The sequence below is a fragment of the Chelonia mydas genome, chromosome 20, assembly GCF_015237465.2.
Source record: "Chelonia mydas isolate rCheMyd1 chromosome 20, rCheMyd1.pri.v2, whole genome shotgun sequence".
NCBI classification, from domain to species: domain Eukaryota; kingdom Metazoa; phylum Chordata; order Testudines; family Cheloniidae; genus Chelonia; species Chelonia mydas.
In genome coordinates, this window is record NC_051260.2 from 15,335,095 (window position 1) to 15,356,079 (window position 20,985).

The window sequence follows — 20,985 nt, forward strand, 5'->3', positions numbered from 1 at the left end:
TTAAGGAACCCCAAAAGCGGGCAGGGCCGGGGGGGGGTCCCTTTCCCCAGATCCAAGGTTATTATGCTTTGCAGACGTGTCATTAGCGAGCAGGCTCCCCGCTCCCTCTGTGAACGCTCCTGTTTGGTGGGTCATGTTCTGCCACGACCGTTTCCTCTTGTTTTCTTTCCAAGTCTCCCGTTAGGTTGAGTCTGAGTCGGGGTTTCCTTATCAGCGCGGCGCAGGCGGTCCCTTGCCTCTTATCTACCAGCCGCAGAACGTCCCCAGTCCAACGAGCAGGAAACCTCTCTCTGGGGGGGGGGAGGGCAGGGGGGGGTGGACCAGACTTCTTCAAATCTTAGTGGCCACATAGTGCCTGTGGAAAAGAGAGAGCGAGCGAGGTGGCGTGTGTGGGTAAGGGGGGCTAGCAAGTAGAATGGGGGGGAGTTGAGGCCGGGAAAGACGCTTGACTCCAATCGCTGCCCCCCCTCCAAAAAAAAAAAAACCAACCAAACCCCAAATTTTCGCCCTCGCACCCGCCGAGAAGACGGAGACTTGGACCCCAGATCATGGACCCTGCGCATGGTGGCAAGGAACAAACATGTGGCCAAGTTGTGGGGTAAGGCGCGCCCCGGGCGCAGAGATGCGCCCATCGCGGCGAGGGGCTGGGCCGCTTCCCGGGGCTTTCTCGTCCTCCTGGGTCCCTGCCCCCGCACACCCCGCTTCCCCCCACGGGGACGGGTTCAGGGAGGGGTGATCTGTGGGGTGCATCCCAGAGAGCCACCTGCTTGTAAGGGAATTGCGTGGTGGGGGAGGAAGGATCGTTTGTCTTCTTTCCTGGAGGGAGAGGGGAGGTGGGGTATTTTTTTCTGGTGAGCCTTGGGGGCAGTTTACCTGCGGGGTTTGTGCGGGGCTGTGTATTTCAGGGCGCAACTGTTGACCCGTTGATTTAGCTCGAACGGGGATAGATTGGAGCCAGTTTCCCAAATACAAAACCCGCCGAAGGATGGAAAGTCCTGAAATTAGACACGTTTGGGATTCTTTAAACCAAGAAAGCCACCCCCGTCCCCCCCAAAACACCCCATTGCATTTAGGACGGGGAGCTGTCGCTTTGCTTCCCCTTTTCTCTGGGGATCTGTTTGTTGTCGACCGGAGCTGACCCCCAAAGAGAGCGCGAGAGGGGCCCGCTCTTCCCCAGCCGATTTGGGGGAGCGCGGCGCGTTTCAAGCCCGGCTGGAATCGGTTCCCGGGTGCGCCGGCGCCCCCCGGAACCCTCCGGCCCAGCGGAGCGGGGGACACTGTCTCCGGGCGCTCGCGACCCCGACCGGCGCGGGGGAGCCGGCCAAGGCCACCCGCGCCCAGCAAAGTCTAAAGCTTGGACTTTTCCGGATTCTCCCCCCCAAACCCGCCCCCCGCCCCGACCTTTTAGCTTTGACATTAGAAATCGTCCGCTGGGCAGAGCAGAAGATCCGGCGGTCGAGTGAATGTGTCGAAAAATCCCTCCCCGTTTTCAGCGCTGTTCATGGGGGTTATTTCTACTGGTTCGTCCAGAGCCGTGTCCGCGGCTCCCGCGCCTCCGTCCACGCCGGAAAAAGCCCCTTTTTTTTATTTTCGCGTGGGTCAGAGCGGCCGGTCCCTCGGGGCCCTGGCTTCGGCCGTGTTTGTCTTGTCGGGGCTCCCGGCCCCGTTACTCGGTGGCGCGTCTTCGTCGCCTTCTTCGGGACCCGAGTTACGCCCCCGGGGACGGGGAGCCCCGCCGCGCTCGCAGCACCTGGCTTCGTGGGCTGCAAAGTCCCGTCTCGGCCCGCAGTTTAGCGGCGCTCCAGAGCGGGGCCGCCGGGGGCCGGGTGCCCGGGCGGTCTGCGCGGCGCGCCGGGCTGGCGGCCCCGGTGCTGAAATAGGGCTTGGCACACGGTCCGCAGCGTGTGTGTCTGTGTGTGATTCCAGGGGGCAGGTACACACCGGCCGGCACGGAGACACTTTCTATAAAGCGTGTGGACGGATTAGTTCAGGTGCAGCCCTGCCGTACGCCCCGCTCTACAAGATTCTGTAGCTATGATTTGTGTGTAATCACACACACACACACACACCCCATAGATAGAAAACGAATATGATCTTATTGTATATATGATATCGGTCTGTAATGATATCGTGTGTGATACAGATACGCATCTTATAAACATATTATATTTGTATTTCTTTATATTTAGTATATTTAATTTGAAATATTTTTGTGTCAATTAGATAGACAGACAGAGGGGGTGTATGGAGATAGATAGATAGATAGAAGGGGTGTGTGGGGATAGATAGAGGGGGTGCATGGGGATATATAGATAGAAAGAAGGGGTGTGTGGGGATAGATAGATAGATAGAAGGGGTGTATGGGGATGGATAGATAGATAGAAGGGGTGCGTGGGGATAGATAGATAGAAAGAAGGGGTGTGTGGGGATAGATAGATAGATAGAAGGGGTGTGTGGGGATAGATAGATAGAGGGTGTGCATGGGGATAGATAGATAGATAGAGGGGGTGTGTGCGGATAGATAGATAGATAGATAGACAGAAAGAAGGGTTGTGTGGGGATAGATAGACAGAGGGGGTGGATGGGGATAGATAGAATTAAGTCAGGGGCCAGCTGAAATCAGTGGCAATCCTTTCTATACAATATAACTGTAAGGTAATAAGTCCGTCTGGGACAGGTCCTCGGACGGTATAACATGTTCACAGTGCCAGGACTCAGTGGGGCTATGACACGCCACTCTAGCTGAGGTTCTGTCTCATAAAATGTCTGTGTATTTACAGTATATTCACCAATACACACACACATTTACTTCCAGTTTTTTTTAATGAGCGACTCGCGCAAGCTACGGACAGGGCTCGGGTTTGTCCAAGGTTACAAGAGTTGTGTTGGCTCAAAGATCCACCCTGGGGTCCTTTCCGCTTTCCTTCAGCCCCCTGCCCCTTGAGACCCTGGCTACAGAATCGGGGAAATTCGGGCTCTGCTGGGCCCAGGGGAGGGCTGAAGGGAAGGAGCCAGAAGCAAGTCACTGGCAACCACAGGCCGCAATCACTTCTGGAAAAATTAGCGACTTGTTAATTTTTTTAATAGGTTTTATGTAAAATGAGCTCTTCTGCTGGGTTTTCTTCAGTGGCGGGGGCGGGGGGGGGGGGCTAAACCGATCGGGTTGGACGTTGCCTCAGATTGCATCGCTTTGGAAAGGCATTTTCAAAACCATTTCCTCTATTCCGCTGCATTTTCATCACCCCACCGCCCAGACAGAAGATGGTGTCAAGCCACATGAAACAGAACCTTGGTTTTGCTTTGTCTCTCTTTTGCCGATTTCAGTCACCTTCCCTTTGAGAAATCCCACCAGGCTGGGGAAGGGAACTCGAGACCGAAACATGTTTGGGGGACTGGGTCAGGACCAAGGTGGAGTGGAAATGCCTGGAAATCAACCCTTGGCAGGCCCTGCAGTTGCAGACCCGAGGAGGCGTGGGTGCTGGATTGTATTCTTTTGAAATCCGTGTTATTTCTTCAGTGACTTGGCCTACTGGGGCAGAGCTTATTTATTAGGTGTATTATGGCAGCACCTAGGGGCCCCAGGCCTGGCCCCGGGCCCCGCTGTGCAGGGTGCGGTACATTATTTATTAGTAGGGTGCTACCAAATTAATGGCTGTGGAAAACACATCACAGACTGTGAAATCTGTCTCAATCTCCCCCCATGAAATCTGCTCTTTTGTGTACTTTTACCCCATTTCTCAAGATGGGGATCCCAACCCAAAAGGGGGTCACAAGGCTATTCCTGGGGGGTCACGGGATTGCCACCCTTACTTCTGTGCCATCTTCAGAGCGGGGTGGTGGGAGAGCGGCGGCTGCTGGCCGGGAACCCAGCTCCGACGGCAGCGTCGCCGTCAGCAGCAGCGCAGAAGTAAGAGGGGCGACACTACGGCCCCTCCTACTAGTCTCGGGACCCCCTTTTGGGTCGGGACCCCCCCCACCCCCGTCTGAGAAACGCTGACTTCGCAGGTTTATGTGTTGCCATTTTGAAATACATATTCGTGCTTTGTGACACACCCCATGAAATTTCAGATTTAAATATCTGGCACCATGAAATTCAAGCGTTTTAAGATGCTGCGACCAGGAAATTTAGAAAAAATGGAGCGTGAATTTGGTAGGGGCGTGTTTATTAGGTGTAGCGTGGTGCTAGGCACTGCACATTCCGAGCACAGGATTCGAACTGGCTACTCAGCCCCTTTGCAACCACATGCTTTGTGTGAGGTCGAAGGTGACGTGGGCGCCGGACTTTAGGAAAGATGGGGACAAACTGGAGAGTCCAGAGGAGAGCAACGAACCTGATCAAAGGTTTAGAAAACCTGCCCTCTGAGGAAAGGCTAAAAAACCCGGGCGTGTTTAGTCCAGAGAAAAGTCAACTGAGTGAGGACCTGAGAACAGTCCCCAAATATGTTATAAGGGAGAGGACAGGGATCAATTGTTCTCCATGACCACAGAAGTAGGCCAAGAAGCAAAGGGTTTCATCTGCAGCAGGGGAGATGCAGATTAGATATTAGGAAAAACTTTCTAGTTCCACGGGGAGTTTAGCTCCGGACCAGGCGAGCAGGGAGGGCTGTGGGATCCCCGTCACGGGAGATTTTAAGAACAGGTTGGACTTGCACCTGGCAGAAATGGTCTCGCTTTGCTTTGTCCTGCCTCAGGGCAGGGGGCTAGACTTGACGAGCTCTCGAGGGGTCTTCCAGCCCCACATTGCTACGATTCTGTGAGCCTCAGGTCTCTGTGCTATGAGACAGAAGAGAGTGGAGCCAGGCATCCCAGGGGCCTATTCAGGACTCCTGGGTTCTGTCCCCAGCTCTGGGAGAGCAGTGGTGTCTAATGGTTAGAGCAGGGAGGGCAGGGAATCAGGACTCCTGGGTTCTGTCCCCAGCTCTGGGGGTGGGGTAGGGTCTAGGAGGGTAGAGCTGGGGTCAGGGAGCAACGAAAATGATTAGGGGGCTGGGGCGCGTGACTTACAAGGAGAGGCTGAGGGAACTGGGGTTATTTAGTCTGCAGAAGAGAAGAGTGAGGGGGGATTTGATAGCTGCCTTCAACTACCTGAAGGGGGGATCCAAAGAGGATGGAGCTCGGCTGTTCTCAGTGGTGGCAGATGACAGAATGAGGAGAAATGGTCTCAAGGTGCAGTGGGGGGGTCTAGGTTGGATATTAGGAAACACTATTTCACGAGGAGGGTGGTGAAGTGCTGGAACGGGTTCCCTAGGAAGGTGGAGGAATCTCCTTCCTTGGAGATTTTCAAGGTCAGGCTTGACAACGCCCTGGCTGGGATGATTTAGTTGAGGTTGGTCCTGCTTGGAGCAGGGGGTTGGACTGGACCCTCCAGAGGTTCCTTCCAGCCCGGATCTTCTATGGTGATTCTATGGCTCTGTCCCAGACTTGCTGTGTGACACTCAGTGCCCTCCCCTCTCTGCGCCCAGGGCGTTCTAGGTGACCCGTTTCTGTCACTTCCCCAGTAGGAAGCAGGCTGGGACCCAACAACTCACTGCAGCCCCCTGCTCCTCACAGGTCAGACTCCATTCGCCCGCACAGCCCCGAGGGGTGCGGCCGGGCTTCACCTGGCCACTTCCTGGGGAAAGCCGGGTGCCAGCAGGACGGGTACGAGAATGGTGCCAGGAACCCCCGGTCTCTGTGCAAGGAGCCTGATAGGCCAGGATGGTGTCCCTGGAGGAGGCTTCCTCAGGGATAGTGACTCCAGGCTAGAACAGACCTTAATCCGAGAGGTATCCCAGTAAAGGTACTAAAATGTGCTCGGGTAGAGTCGCTCCAGGGGGTACTGGGCACGCTCGGGTAGAGTTACTAGAGGTGGATGCTGGGTATAGTCACACCAGGGGGATACTGGGCATGCTTGGGTAGAGTCACTCCAGGGGTACCAGGCATGCTCAGGTACTCACTCCAGGCAGGTACTGGGCATGCTCAGATATAGTCACTCCAGGGGGTACTGGGAACGCTTGGGTATAGTTACTACAGGGGAGGGTGGGGTCCTGGGCACACTGGAGTATAGTTACTCCAGGGGGTAGTGGGCACGCTCGGGTATAGTAACACTCGGATATAGTTACTCCGGGTGGCACTGACCACACTCGGGTATAGTTCCTACAGGGGGTAGTGGACACGCTCAGATAGGGTCACTCCAGGGGATACTGACCAAGCTCTGATATAGTTACTACAGGGGGTACTGGGCACACTCGGGTAGAGTCACTCCAAGGGGTACTGGGCACGCACGGGTATCGTTACTCCAGGGGCGTACTGGGCACACTCAGGTATCGTTACTCCATGGGGGTACTGGGGACGCTTGGGTATAGTTACTACAGGAGGTACTGGACCCGCTCAGTTATACTCACTCCAGGGGCTACTGGGCACGCTCGGGTATAGTTACTCCAGGGGCGTACTGGGCACACTTGGGTATCGTTACTCCAGGGGAGTACTGGGCATGCTTGGGTATAGTTACTACAGGGGGTACTGGCCCCACTCAGTGTCACGGAGTCCCTGGGCGATGCTCTGGATCTGCTCCCTACGAAGCCAGTCAGGACTCTGGGGAAGTCTCCTCTCGGGGAGCAGCTTGTCTGCAGGACACACAGCTCACCCGGCTTCCACCTTCCTGGGTCTGACCTCGGAGCATTCAGCCTCCTCTGCCCCTCCGTGCACTTCCCACAGCGAGTCCGCCCAGGCGGGGTCTTGGGGAAGCCAGAGGGTCCTGCCCCCCAACTCCGCAGTCAGACGGGACTCTCAGCCAGCCAGTAAAACAGAGGTTTATTAGACGACAGGAACATGGTCTACAACAGAGCTTGCAGGGGCAAAGAACAGGACCCCTCAGCTGGGTCCATTTTGGGGGGCAGTGAGCCAGACAAACACGTCTGCACTTCACTCCATGTCCCCAGCCAGCCCCAAACTGAAACTCTCTCCAGCCCCTCATCCTCTGGGCTTTGTCCCTTTCCCGGGCCAGGAGGGCACCGGATCCCTTTGTTCTCCAACCCTTTAGCTCTCACCTTGCAGGGGGGAAGGGCCCAGGCCATCAGCTGCCAGGAAACAGGGTGTTGGCCATTCTCTGTGTCCAGACCCCTGCACACACCTGCCCTCTAGGGCTCTGCAATGATCATACACCCTTATCCCACCACCTAGATACTTAAGAACTGCATCGGGGAAACTGAGGCACCCCCACACTATTCAGAGGAAACATTAAGAACAGTCCCACTTCGTCACACTCAGTTATACTCACTCCAGGGCGTACCGGGCATGCTCGGGTATAGTTACTCCAGGGGCGTAATGGGCACACTTGGGTATAATTACTCCAGAGGCGTACTGGGCACACTCAGGTGTAGTTACTACAGGGGGTACTGGCCCCACTCGGTTATACTCACTTCAGGGGGTACCGGGCACTTCGGGTATAGTTACTACAGGGGGTATTGGCCCAGCTCGGTTATACTCACTCCAGGGGGTATTGAGAACGCTCAGGTATAGTTACTCCAGGGGGGTACTGGGTACACTCGGGTATCGTTACTCCAGGGGGGTACTGGGCATGCTTGGATATAGTTACTACAGGTGGTATTGGGCACACTCGGGTATAGTTACTACAGGGGGTACTGGCCCCACTCGGTTATACTCACTCCAGGAGGTACTGGTCATGCTCGGGTATAGTTACTACAGGGGGGTACTGGCCCCACTCGGTAATACTCCTGGGGGTACTGGGCATGCTCGGGTATAGTTACTACAGGGGGTACTGGCCCCGCTCGGTTATACGCACTCCAGGAGGTACTGGGCATGCTCGGGTATAGTTACTACAGGGGGTACTGGGCACACTCGGGTATAGTTACTACAGGGAGGTACTGGCCCCACTCAGTAATACTCACCCCTGGGGGTACTGGGCACGCTCGGGTATAGTTACTCCAGGGGTACTGGCCCCGCTCGTTTGTACTCCGTCCAGGGGGTACTGGTTACGCTCGGGTAGAGCCATTCCTGGCTGTTTTCCTGGGCTTCTGCTGTGGTGGCTCTTGGGGGAAGTGGTGTCTGGAGTAGAGTTTGGTGTCGATCAATCCCTGTATAGTATGTGGTTCGGTGTATGTGTGTGTGTGGGGGGGGTGTTGTGTGTATGGGGGTGTGTTTTTGTGTCTGGATGTGTTTGTGTGTGTGTGTGTGTGCCAATGTACGTACATAAGAACAGCTACACGGGGTCAGACCAATGGTCCATCCAGCCTGTTCTCCTGTCTCCCGACAGTGGCCAGCGCCAGGTGCCTCAGAGGGAATGGACAGAACCGGACAATTATCGAGTGCTCCAGCCCGTCAGCCAGTCCCAGCTTCTGGCCGTCAGAGGCAAGGGACACCCAGAGCACGGGGCTGTGTCCCCGACCATCTTCATTCGTAGCCATTGGTGGACCTGTCTTCCACAAATGCATCTCATTCTGGTTTTGAACTCAGTTATACTTTTGGCCTTCACAACATCCCCTGTCAAGGAGTTCCACAGGTTAACAGTGCATTGTGTGAAGAAGTCCTGCCGTGTCTTTGTTTTAAAGCTGTTGCGTATTAATGTCATTGGAGTGACCCTTGGTTCTTGTGTTAGGTGACAGGGTAAATAACACTTCCTTAGTCACCTCCTCCACACTGGTCACATGTTATAGACCCCTGTCATATCCCCCGCAGTCATCTCTGTTCGAAGATTAACATTCCCAGTCTTTTCAATCTCTCCTCTTCTGGGAGCTGTTTCATCCCCTTAATCATTTCTCTTGCCCTTCTCTGTATTTTTTCCAACGCTAACATATCTTTACTGAGCTGGGGCAGCCAGACCTGCACGCAATATTCGAGATGGGGGCGTACCATGGATTTATAGAGAGGCATTAAGATACTTGTTGTCTTATCTGCCCCTTTCCCTGTAGTTCCTAACACTGATCACCTTTTTTATTTATTTATTTTTGGCCTGCCCTGCACGTTGAGCAGGTGTTTTCCGCGAACGATCCACGGTGAGGCCAAAATCTCCTTCTTGCGCTAATTTGGACCCCATCCGTTTGTACGGTCTTTGGGATTTTCTTGTGCAATGTGTCGCTTTTCACTGCTTGACACTAGATTTCATCTGCCATGTGGCTGGCCACTCACCCAGGTCTGTGAGATCCTTTTGTAACTCTTCACTGGCTGCCTGGGACTTAACTATCTTGAGTAGTTTTGTATCATCTGCAAACTTGGCCACCTCACTGGTTACCCCTTTTCCCGGCTCATTTATGAATCTGTAGAACGTCACTGGTCCCAGTTCAGATCCTCGGGGGCCGCTGCTTTTTACCTCTTTCCAGTCTGAAAACTGACCATTTACTCCTACCCTTTGTTTCCTGTCTTTTAACCAGTTACTGATCCACAAGAGGACCGTCCCTCTTATCCCCTGACAGCTTACTCTGCTTAAGAGCCTTTGGCGAGGGACGTTGTCAAAGGCTTTCTGAAAGTCCAAGCACACGATATCCCCTGGATCCCCCTTTGCACAGGCTTGTTGAGCCCCTCAGAGAATTGTAGCAGATTGGAGAGGCAGGATTTCCCTTTACTAAAGGCTCAATGACTCTTCCCAACAAACTGTGCTCGTCTGTTTCTGATCATTCTGTTCTTTACTAGAGTTTCAACCAATTTGCCTGGTACCGACGTTAGGTTTACCAGCCGGTAGTTGCCAGGCTCGCTGCTGGAGCCTTTTAAAAAAGTCGGCGTCCCGTTAACTAGCCCCTGGTCCTCTGGTCCAGAGGCTGATTTCAGGCTCTGCAGCTTCCCACGTAGATGTACCGTGTGTGTTCCACCCGTGCTGGGTGCGGCCCGTTTGCGGGGCCAAATGGCGGGACCAGGTTCCCACAATCAAACCCCTGTGTGGTTGTCGGATGGCCGGTGTAACAGCTCAGCTGGGTTGGGCATCTCGTTCGTGTGGCCGACTCAAGGCCATATTTATGGCCGGCTAAAGCGAGGCAGCTGGTCTCACGGTGGCCAGGACAGACCACATAGACAAACGTGGAAGCCGCTCAGGGGGACGCCGGCAGCTGGGCAGCACCAGCCCACGACACAGCCCGGGAGGTGTGATGTTGTGGGCGCATGAACTGGGCCCGAGCCGCGCAAAGCCCGGCTGCAGCGGCCTGCCATAGGCCCGGGCGGGGTTGGCCGTGCCCCGTGGAGCCGCGTGTGCAGGGCCTTGCACTGCTGTGACCCGGGGCTGGGTGGTCACCGGCTCTTTGCTCCAGACACCATCAGGTACACGCGCGTGTTTGTGTCAGTGCAGTGTGTGCACCTGGGTGCGTGATGGCACGTGAGCAATGGCTGTGTCTGGGTGCACTGGGTGGGTGTGTCTGGGTCCTGTCAATGGGGGGGAGGAGGGCGCTGGACGGCCCCCTCCCTGCCCCCTGAAGGAAAGTCACTGCAAAGTTAGTTAAGAGAAAATAGAAAAACGCCCACCCCTGTACACACTCACCCAGCCTGGGACACACACACACAGACACACACAGAGCCTCGGACATACACACACTCACCCAGCCTGGGACAGGGACACACACACCCACACACACACACAGGGCCTGGGACACACACACCCACACAGACACACACACACACAGAGCCTTGGACACACACACACACACACTCACCAGCCTCGGGCTAGGGTGACCAGGCAGCAAGGGTGAAAAATCGGGACAGGGGGTGCAGGATAATAGGCACCTATAAGAGAAAAAGCCCCTAATCCTGAGCCCTATAAAATTGGGACATCTGGTCACCCCACCTTGGACACACACACACACACACACACACACACACACACACACACACACACAGCCTGGGACACACACAGAGGGCCTTGGATGCACACACACACACACAACGTGGGACACACACAGAGGGCCTTGGACACACACACACACAGCCTGGGACACACACAGAGGGCCTTGGACACACATACGCACACACACACACAGCCTGGGACACACACAGAGGGCCTTGGATACACACACACACACACAACCTGGGATACACACAGAGGGCCTTGAACAAACACACACACACACACAACCTGGGACACACACAGAGGGCCTTGGATACACACACACACACAGCGTGGGACACACACAGAGGGCCTTGGACACATACACACACACACAGCCTGGGACACACACAGAGGGCCCTGGATACACACACACACACACACACAGCCTGGGACACACTCAGAGGGCCTTGGATACACACACACACACAGCGTGGGACACACACAGAGGGCCTTGGATACACACACACACACAGCGTGGGACACACACAGAGGGCCTTGGACACATACACACACACACAGCCTGGGACACACACAGAGGGCCCTGGATACACACACACACACATACACACACAGCCTGGGACACACACCCAGGGCCTCGGACACCCCCCCGCCCGATGCCCGGGCTCCCTCCATGTCTCGCTCTGCGGCTTAGCCCTTTGCTGCAGCCGGGTCAGCGTCGCACCGCGGCTGTCTCCCCCCAAACACCCCCCCCACCCCTCTCCCTGCTGCGGGGATCCCTCCCCCCCCCACTCCCGCATGGCTCCGGCCTGCCAGCCGGGAGGCTGGGTGACCCCTGGAGCCAAGGGGGCAGTGGGGGGGGTGTCTCTCCCTGGGGCACCCCCCGTCCACACACACTCTGAGGACCCCCAGGGGGCCACCAGTGGGAGAAGGAGCCGCAACGCCCCCTGGTAACATCCGGCTCCTGCACCACTTCGCCCTGGGCTCCCCTCACCCCAATGGAGAGGAGGGGCGTCCTGATGCCTATGGCCCTGGCCTGGGACGTCCTGTGTGTGACCCTGGGCAAGTCACGCCTCTGTGCCTCAGTTTACCCATCTGTACAATAGGGGGAAAATAGCCCTTCCTGTGTCTGTTTAGACTGCCAGTGCTTTGGAGCAGGGGCTGAGTCTGGGCAGCACCTGGCACAATGTGGGGGGGGGGCTGGTCTCAGTCCGGGTCTGTGCAGCGCCGGGCACAACAGGGGCCCCGATTGCTCCCATCCACCAAAGGCATTTGCCTGGCAGGTCTCCGAGCAGGCTGCGTTCGGGCTCCGCTCACCCTTCGGTCCGTGGAAACCCGACCGGGGAGCCGGGACACGCCCTCCCCTGGCAGCCCGGAACTGACCGTGGCCAGGTCACTGGGCATCTGAGGGTTGATCCCGCAACCCCCCCCCCAATAACCGCAGGTGTGAATGACCCCCCCCATTAGTGCTGCCTGCGGGGGCGCCAATTTCAGGCTGAAGTTGGGGCCCAGGCACAAAACCCAATTCCGTGAACCGGGCGGGCTGGAGCCTTGTCTACACGAGAAAGCCAAAGCGATTTCAGGGGCAGGCCGGCACATGGTACATCCAGCCCGCACCAGGGGACAAAAGCCGGGTTGGTCCCAGGATCCGAGCGGGGTGTGTGGGTGGGGGGGTCAAATCTGTCATTGGAGCAACAGCAAGACGAGCCCCCCCCCCATCCCCCGTGCCGCTTAACTAAAGGGTTGAATGTAAACGGGGTTTCTTATCTGGGTGCAAAGAGGAGCCAGGAGACATTTTTCACACACACACCCCCCCCCAGGGGTTTTTTTGTGAGCAAACGCAGCTGGCGGTTCAGCAAAATGTTTTGGGGCTTTGTGTCAGTTGCAGGCTGGGGAAAACCCCAACCTTGGACAACTTGGGACGGTTTCAGTTTGGGATTTTCCAGAGGAAACGTCCCTGGAGAGTGTTGTATGGTTTTTTAAAAAAAAAACAAACAAGGGGAGAAGAAGCTGAAAATCGGAGCGAATCTCTTTGTTCAGCCAGAAACCAGTTTGACTCCGGATTCACTGACATTCCGAAACATAGAAACATAGAATATCAGGGTTGGAAGGGACCTCAGGAGGTCATCTAGTCCAACCCCCTTCTCAAAGCAGGACCAATCTCTAATTTTTGCCCCCGATACCTAAATGGCCCCCTCAGGGATTGAACTCACAACCCTGGGTTTAGCAGGCCAATGCTCAAACCACTGAGCTATCCCTCACCCCCCACTGAGCTATCCCTCACCCCAAAACAAACGATTTTTATTTTTTGCCAGAGAACCCAAAATAGCTAAACTGATCACTCTCATTACAGTGGGTATGGCAACACCCCTTTCTTCAGGCTCTCTGGGTGTATATAGATCTTCCGACTGTATTTCCCACTCCATGCATCTGATGAAGTGGGTTTTAGCCCACGAAAGCTTCTGCCCAAATACATTTGCTAGTCTCTAAGGTGCCACAAGGACTCCTCGTTCTTTTTGCACAACACCGATCGTGGGCTCAGTTCTGGGCCTTGGGTTTCCGATTCAGAGCTGGCTGGATCCGGTTGATTTATCACTTGGGAATCGGTTTGAACCAAACCAACATAAACCAGCTTTTATAGGGAAGCGGGGCTGTTCACACTGCGTTTAGCACCAGTGTAACTAATCCAGTTTAAACGGCTCGGTTGCAGATTTGTGGATAGAAGAGGCTACAGGCTTTACATCCAGCTGGTGAACGGAGCAGCCCATGGCCCCATCGCTGCGGGAGTCTCGGGGCCTGGTGTCCAGGGACCGTTTGGATGAATTTAGGAATCCTAATCAGCTTCTGAAATGACGGCTCCTCTAGTAGGGTTTTGTTCCATTCACATGTACGCGGTACACTGAGCAGCACAAGGGGCTGGGAGCCAGGACTCCTGGGTTCCGTTCCTGGCTCTGTTGCTGGCCGGTGTCACTTCCCGGCACCGTGCCTCAGTTTCCCCATCTTCAAAAACAGGCTCTTTGGCGTTATCAGGAGCAGCATGGATGGGGAGGAGAGATACTGGCCTGGACAGCCCATGGGTCTGCTCCGGGCCATCAGGGACCGGGGGGGGGATACCAGGCTGGGGGGACTCAGAGAGGGGCCAGGAACCCGGGCCCCTGCCTTGGTCTCACCTCACCTGTATTGTCCCAGCAGATGAGTTCTGGCCGCAGCCGGAGGTGCCGCGCCCCGCCTGGAAGATGATGGAGAAGCTGAGGACTCCCCCGCCCCCCTGCAGCCCCCTGCCCCCACCCTCACCCCCTGCCAGCCACTCGCCCGCTAGCCACCCCCCTGCTTCCCCAACCCCTGCCTCGTCCCCGGACCCCAAGGGGAGCCCGCCCCCCACAGCCCCTGCCCCGCTGCCCCCCGATGTTCCCGTCATCAGCCTGGGTCACAGCAAGCGCCCACCCCCCCCTGACGTGCCCACCACCGAGCTGACGGCCCTGCACCCCATCCCCTCCCTGGTGCAGCTCTCATCCCTGACCCCTGCGCCCCCCCCAGCCCCCATGACGCTCGCCGGCCTGCAGAGCCCACTCCTGCCCCCGCAGTACCACCCACACCCCTTCCTCAACAGGTCAGTGCTGGGGGGGGGCGTTGGGGGGTGGAAGCTGGGGGGGGCTGGTTGTTTTTTGGGGGGTGAGAAAGTCACAGGGCTGATAATACCCCACCCCCATAGAGGGTCCCTGGGGGTGTCACCCCTCCCCCATAGCACCCCAAGGACGGATCCAGGCTCAGACCCAGTGCTGGGGGTGGTGGATGGGACAGTTTTAGGGGGTCCGTGACGCCCCTCCCCCCATGCATGGCTTTAATGTGCATGGTGGGGGTGTCAGGGCGGGGCTGGTTTACAGGGGGAGGGGCTACATGGTGACACCGCCCCTACCCTGCCCCCCCCCCGGTAGGGTGCCCTGTGCCCCTGCTGGCCAGGCCCCTCACCCCATGTCTCTGCCCCTCTCCCCAGCATCTACATTGGCACCCCCGGCTCTCTCAGCCTCCTCCCCGCCAGCCGCCTCAAGCGCCGGCCCAGCCACTTCGAGCAGGAGCTCATGGATGGTGAGTGCCTCCCCCTCCCAGCGGGGTGGAACCCAGGCGTCCGGGCTCCCCGCCCCCCCGTCTCCCGCTCTAACCACTAGACCCCACTGCCCGCCCAGAGCAGGGGAGAGAGCCCAGGCGTCCGGCTCCCAGCCCCCCCTGATTTAACCACTAGACCCCACTGCCTGCCCAGAGCTGGGGAGAGAACCCAGGCGTCCGGCTTCCAGCCCCCCAGCTGGGCAGGGCCCTGCTGATGCTGGGCTCCTGGGTGGCGTCCGTGATGCCGATGCCACACTTCAAAAGACCAGCTCAGACACACCATGGAAACAGGGGTCCAGTGTCCCCAGACATCCTGGTTTAAACTAGTGTGGTGTTAGGTGTGGCTGATACACAGCTCCCTGCCCCACCCCAGAGCTGGCTGCATCGCAGCACCGGGCCAGGGCTCCCTATATAAACAGCCCCCTGCCCCACCCCAGAGCTGGCTGCATCTCCGCGCCGGGCCGGGGGTCCCTGGATAAACAGCCCCGCCCCACCCCAGAGCTGGCTGCATCTCCACACCGGGCCGGGGGTCCCTGGATAAACAGCCCCGGCCCCACCCCAGAGCTGGCTGCATCTCCACACCGGGCCGGGGGTCCCTGGATAAACAGCCCCCTGCCCCACCCCAGAGCTGGCTGCATCTCCGCGCCGGGCCGGGGGTCCCTGGATAAACAGCCCCGGCCCCACCCCAGAGCTGGCTGCATCTCCACACCGGGCCGGGGGTCCCTGGATAAACAGCCCCCTGCCCCACCCCAGAGCTGGCTGCATCGCAGCACCGGGCCAGGGCTCCCTATATAAACAGCCCCCTGCCCCACCCCAGAGCTGGCTGCATCTCCGCGCCGGGCCGGGGGTCCCTGGATAAACAGCCCCGGTCCCACCCCAGAGCTGGCTGCATCTCCGCCCTGGCCCGGGGGTCCCGGACCGACGCCCCGCCCCACAGGGGCTGCTCCGGCCGTTGCCAGCTCTGCCCGTGCTCCCCGCAGGGCAGCAGCCGCAGAAAGTCGCCCGCCGCGTCTTCACCAACAGCCGGGAGCGCTGGCGCCAGCAGAACGTGAACGGGGCCTTCGCCGAGCTGCGGCGGCTCCTGCCCACGCACCCGCCGGACAAGAAGCTGAGCAAGAACGAGATCCTGCGCCTGGCCATGAAATACATCCGCTTCCTCGGGCAGCTGCTGCGCGACCAGGCCGCCGCCGGGCCCCCCGAGCCCGAGGCCCCGCCGCCGGGCAGCCCGGGGGGCGAGGCGCCGCGGGGGGCCGCCCCCCGCCCCATCAAGCGGGAGCGCCGGACGCTGCTGGGGGCCGCGGCCGCGGGGGACGCCCGGTGATGATTGGCGGCCCCCCCTTCCTTCCCCCCCGCACTGGATTTGGGGGGGTGACTCTGGACTGGGCGGGGGGCGGGGGGCGGGCCCCGCCCCCCCGGGACTGACATTGCAGGGGGGGGGCGCGCTCCGGATTCTGCCCCCCCCCCAGGTGTCAAGTGGGGCTGGGACCTTGGCGGGTCACCGCTGTGATGAGGTTGATCCAGTCTCAGCTGCTTCTGGCCCCCGAGGAGACGTGTCGGCGCTGGGTGGGAAATGGGGGGGGGGGGCTGAGAGAATGGGGGGCAGCGCCCCAGCACGCGCCAGACCCCCCCCACCGTATGCCCCCCCCATTGGCAAAGAGCCCCTGCATCCTGAAATGGTCTTGTCTGTGTTTTAACCCCTGGGGGGGGGCTAAGACCCCCCCCCCCAGTGCCCTGGGCCCAGAGAACTGCTCCCCGCTCAGCCAGGGGGCGCAGGAGTGAGCAGCGCTGGGGTGGGAGACCCCCCCCTGCCTCGGGGCTCTAGGGTGCCCCCCGGCCCCGTGTCTGGGGTGGGGTCTTGCCCTGCGATGGGGGAGGGGAGCCGGGTGGTTTTTAATTTAACCCTGTCTGGGCTGTAGCCACGCGGCCCACGAAAGAAACACAAAGTGCGCAGAGCCAGCCTGGGCCTTGTTCTTTTGGGGGGCGTGGGCGGGGGCTGGAGAGACTGAACTCAAGGCGAGGGGACACGGGGGGGAGGGGAGCCATGGGGCAAAGGTGGGGGGGTCCTGGAAGGCCTTTGGGGGGTGGGTGCACAAGCGGGGAGATTTGGGGGGCGGTCCTAACACCTGGGCTCACACCTGGCCTGGCGGGGGGGGGGCTCCATGGTGGCGCCATTGGGGGACCCCCCCAGGAATGTGAACCCAGCGCCTGCGGGTGGGGTGGGGGGGTCTGGGAGGTCAGGGCAGGGGGGTGACTCAGCAATGGGGAGTTCCCCCCCCCCCCCAGCCAAGATCCCCCTCGTCCAAGCAAAGCGGAGCGGGGAGGGGCGATGCCCATGAAGATTCCCGCATGGAGACCAGCGCTGCCCGGAGAAGATGGGCGGGGGGGTTCCCAAGGTTCCAGCCCCCCCCCCGCAGGAGCTCGCTGTGCAGGGGGGGCGCACACAGCTATTGGGGGTCCTGGTGGTTTCCCTGAAGCCCCAAACCCACTGAAAACAGCTCAGCCCCCAGGTTCTGCCCCGTCCGTCTGGGGGGAAGGAGACCGGGTCGGGAGTGAGGGGCACCGGCGGGGGGGGGACCCAGGGCTGGCACGGCCGTGGGGGGCTGCGGGTCGGGAGTGAGGGGCACCGGCGGGGGGGGGAGCCCAGGGCTGGCACGGCCGTGGCGGGCTGCGGGTCGGGAGTGAGGGGCACGGGCGGGGGGGGGAGCCCAGGGCTGGCACGGCCGTGGGGGGCTGCGGGTCGGGAGTGAGGGGCACCGGCGGGGGGGGGAGCCCAGGGCTGGCACGGCCGTGGGGGGCTGCGGGTCGGGAGTGAGGGGCACCGGCGGGGGGGGGAGCCCAGGGCTGGCACGGCCGTGGGGGGCTGCGGGTCGGGAGTGAGGGGCACCGGCGGGGGGGGGGACCCAGGGCTGGCACGGCCGTGGGGGGCTGCGGGTCGGGAGTGAGGGGCACCGGCGGGGGGGGGAGCCCAGGGCTGGCACGGCCGTGGGGGGCTGCGGGTCGGGAGTGAGGGGCACCGGCGGGGGGGGGAGCCCAGGGCTGGCACGGCCGTGGGGGGCTGCGGGTCGGGAGTGAGGGGCACCGGCGGGGGGGGGACCCAGGGCTGGCACGGCCGTGGGGGGCTGCGGGTCGGGAGTGAGGGGCACCGGCGGGGGGGGGAGCCCAGGGCTGGCACGGCCGTGGGGGGCTGCGGGTCGGGAGTGAGGGGCACCGGCGGGGGGGGGAGCCCAGGGCTGGCACGGCCGTGGGGGGCTGCGGGTCGGGAGTGAGGGGCACCGGTGGGGGGGGGACCCAGGGCTGGCACGGCCGTGGGGGGCTGCGGGTCGGGAGTGAGGGGCACCGGCGAGGGGGGGGGCGCCCAGGGCTGGCACGGCCGGGGGGGGCTGCGGGTCGGGAGTGAGGGGCACCGGCGAGGGGGGGGGAGCCCAGGGCTGGCACGGCCGTGGGGGGCTGCGGGTCGGGAGTGAGGGGCACCGGCGAGGGGGGGGGAGCCCAGGGCTGGCACGGCCGTGGGGGGCTGCGGGTCGGGAGTGAGGGGCACCGGCGAGGGGGGGGGAGCCCAGGGCTGGCACGGCCGTGGGGGGCTGCGGGTCGGGAGTGAGGGGCACCGGCGGGGGGGGGGAGCCCAGGGCTGGCACGGCCGTGGGGGGCTGCGGGTCGGGAGTGAGGGGCACCGGCGGGGGGGGGGAGCCCAGGGCTGGCACGGCCGTGGGGGGCTGCGGGTCGGGAGTGAGGGGCACCGGCGGGGGGGGGAGCCCAGGGCTGGCACAGCGGTGGGGGGCTGCGGGTCGGCAGTGAGGGGCACCGGCGAGGGGGGGGGAGCCCAGGGCTGGCACGGCCGTGGGGGGCTGCGGGTCGGGAGTGAGGGGCACCGGCGGGGGGGGGGAGCCCAGGGCTGGCACGGCCGTGGGGGGCTGCGGGTCGGGAGTGAGGGGCACCGGCGGGGGGGGGGGAGCCCAGGGCTGGCACAGCGGTGGGGGGCTGCGGGTCGGCAGTGAGGGGCACCGGCGGGGGGGGGAGCCCAGGGCTGGCACAGCCGTGGGGGGCTGCGGGTCAGGAGTGAGGGGCACCGGCAGAGCTGGCGTGGGGGGGACCCTGGAGGGATGCAGCCCCCCCGCCCAATTCCCACCAGGGCCGCCCTGCGGAAGCGGAGCCGTTGCTCCACCCGGCGCTGTTGGTGGGGGGGTCCTGGCCGCAGGGGGGTGGTTGGTGCTGAGTCAGCCCCAGAGCCCCGGCCTACCCCTGGCAGACCCTGCGGGCTTCCTGGGGGGGGGACACAGCTGGGGGTTGGCGATGGGCCTGTGGGGGGCACAGCTGGGGGTTGGCGATAGGCCTGGGGTGACGGGGGTTGGCGAGGAGTATGGGGGTGACGGGGTGACAGGGGTTGGCGATGAGCCTGTGGGGGCACAGCTGGGGGTTGGCGATGGGCCTGTGGGGGGCACAGCTGGGGGTTGGCGAGGGGTCTGGGGGTGACGGGGGTTGGCGAGGAGTCTGGGGGTGACCGGGTGACAGGGGTTGGCGATGAGCCTGTGGGGGCACAGCTGGGGGTTGGCGATAGGCCTGGGGGCGACCGGGGGGTTGGCGATGGGGTGGGGGGTGGGGGTGCCAGGCAGACAAGAGGTGGGGGATGGGCATAGGATGGGGGTCAGGGTCTGCTGGGTGAGCAGCAGTGACCAAGAAGTGCCCCCCCATTGATGCCCTGGGGGAGGGTGGTACCCCAAGGATCAGCCCCCCCCATGGAACAGCCTGTGTGTCCCTTCCCCCCCCCGGGGTTTAGCCCCTCAGCCCTCCCCCCCATTGTGCCCCCCAGCTGCTTCCCCCCCAGCCTCTGGGTCTCCCTTGTAAGGAGCTGGTGCCTGGGGGGGGGGGGGTCAGAGGTGAACACTTCGGTGGAGGGGTCTTTGGGGGTCTGCTCGGCATGACACCGAGTTGGGGGGGTCTGTGTTGATCGTTCCCCTCTATTCGACACTGGTGAGGCCTCATCTGGAGTACTGTGTCCAGTTTTGGGCCCCACACTACAAGAAGGATGTGGATAAATTGGAAAGAGTCCAGCGAAGGGCAACAAAAATGATTAGGGGTCTAGAGCACATGACTTATGAGGAGAGGCTGAGGGAGCTGGGATTGTTTAGTCTGCAGAAGAGAAGAATGAGGGGGGATTTGATAGCTGCTTTCAACTACCTGAAAGGGGGTTCCAAAGAGGATGGCTCTAGACTGTTCTCAATGGTAGCAGATGACAGAACGAGGAGTAATGGTCTCAAGTTGCAATGGGGGAGGTTTAGATTGGATATTAGGAAAAACTTTTTCACTAAGAGGGTGGTGAAACACTGGAATGCGTTACCTAGGGAGGTGGTAGAATCTCCTTCCTTAGAGGTTTTTAAGGTCAGGCTTGACAAAGCCCTGGCTGGGATGATTTAACTGGGACTTGGTCCTGCTTTGAGCAGGGGGTTGGACTAGATGACCTTCTGGGGTCCCTTCCAACCCTGATATTCTATGATTCTATGATTCTATGATTCTATGATTCTAGTCCCAGCCCCGCTTAGCCACGGAGGGGGGGCAGGCTGTGCACCCAAACACAGGAGGAATGAAACAACTGGACAAGGTAAGGGCAGGAAGGGGGCTAGTGGTTAGAGCGGGGGGGGGGGGGGGAGCCAGGACTCCTGGGTTCTCTCCCCAGCTCTGGGAGGGGAGTGGGGGCTAGTGGTTAGAGCATGGGGGGGCTGCTGGGAGCCAGGACTCCTGGGTTCTCTCCCCAGCTCTGGGAGGGGAGTGGGGGCTAGTGGTCAGAGCGGGGGGGGCGGTGTCTCAGGCTAAGCCCCCCACCCCAGCGGAAAGAAGCCAGGCGGATGGGTCGTACAGACTTTAATTCAGTCGGGTGGCGATGGTGCCTCTGTAAAGGTTCACGCTGGAACGGACTTGGCAATGAGCATGCGTGTAACACCCTGGTGGGGGGCTGCCCGAGGGGGTGCGGGGGGGGCAGATGGGCAGGAGGAGCTGTGCACCCCATGGCACCACAGCTGGCGCCCTTCTCTGGTGGCGGCAGGGGGGGCTGGTCTCCGCGTGCCCTCAGCAGCCCCTCCCTCTGGAGGCTCGACCGGCCACCTGGGTTGCCCCCAGGCTGT

The 20,985-nt window shown here is 60.7% G+C and overlaps 1 protein-coding gene and 1 long non-coding RNA gene across 4 annotated transcripts; one reads left to right on the plus strand and one right to left on the minus strand.

Annotated features, from left to right (window-relative positions):
• Positions 1-236: 236 nt before the first annotated feature.
• Positions 237-1,938, minus strand: LOC119564804. Its single transcript, XR_005223654.2, has 3 exons — positions 1,402-1,938; positions 874-995; positions 237-355 (listed from the first exon to the last, which is right to left on the minus strand). It is a non-coding gene; the product is annotated as an uncharacterized LOC119564804 (long non-coding RNA).
• LYL1 (LYL1 basic helix-loop-helix family member) lies at positions 331-16,824 on the plus strand. Of its 3 annotated transcripts, none has more exons than XM_037888003.2 (4): positions 331-598; positions 13,955-14,375; positions 14,760-14,851; positions 15,850-16,824. In XM_037888003.2, the coding sequence occupies exons 1-4, from the start codon at positions 562-564 to the stop codon at positions 16,188-16,190; spliced, it is 891 nt and encodes a 296-aa protein (XP_037743931.1). In that variant the 5' UTR covers positions 331-561; the 3' UTR covers positions 16,191-16,824. The 3 variants fall into 3 exon arrangements, with proteins under 3 accessions (XP_037743931.1, XP_043388841.1, XP_043388842.1); XM_043532906.1 differs by lacking the exon at positions 15,850-16,824 and adding an exon at positions 15,225-15,843; XM_043532907.1 differs by lacking the exon at positions 15,850-16,824 and adding an exon at positions 15,225-15,843 and having other exon boundaries at positions 13,958-14,375.
• Positions 16,825-20,985: the final 4,161 nt, after the last annotated feature.

Bases quoted from the DNA above. Each gene is read 5' to 3' on its own strand.
- LYL1 (XM_043532906.1), top strand. From the start codon at position 562: ATGGTGGCAAGGAACAAACATGTGGCCAAGTTGTGGG. The intron at 599-13,954 runs GTAAGGCGCGCC...GTATTGTCCCAG, and splicing joins ACATGTGGCCAAGTTGTGGG to CAGATGAGTTCTGGCCGCAG. The intron at 14,376-14,759 runs GTCAGTGCTGGG...CCCTCTCCCCAG, and splicing joins CCACACCCCTTCCTCAACAG to CATCTACATTGGCACCCCCG.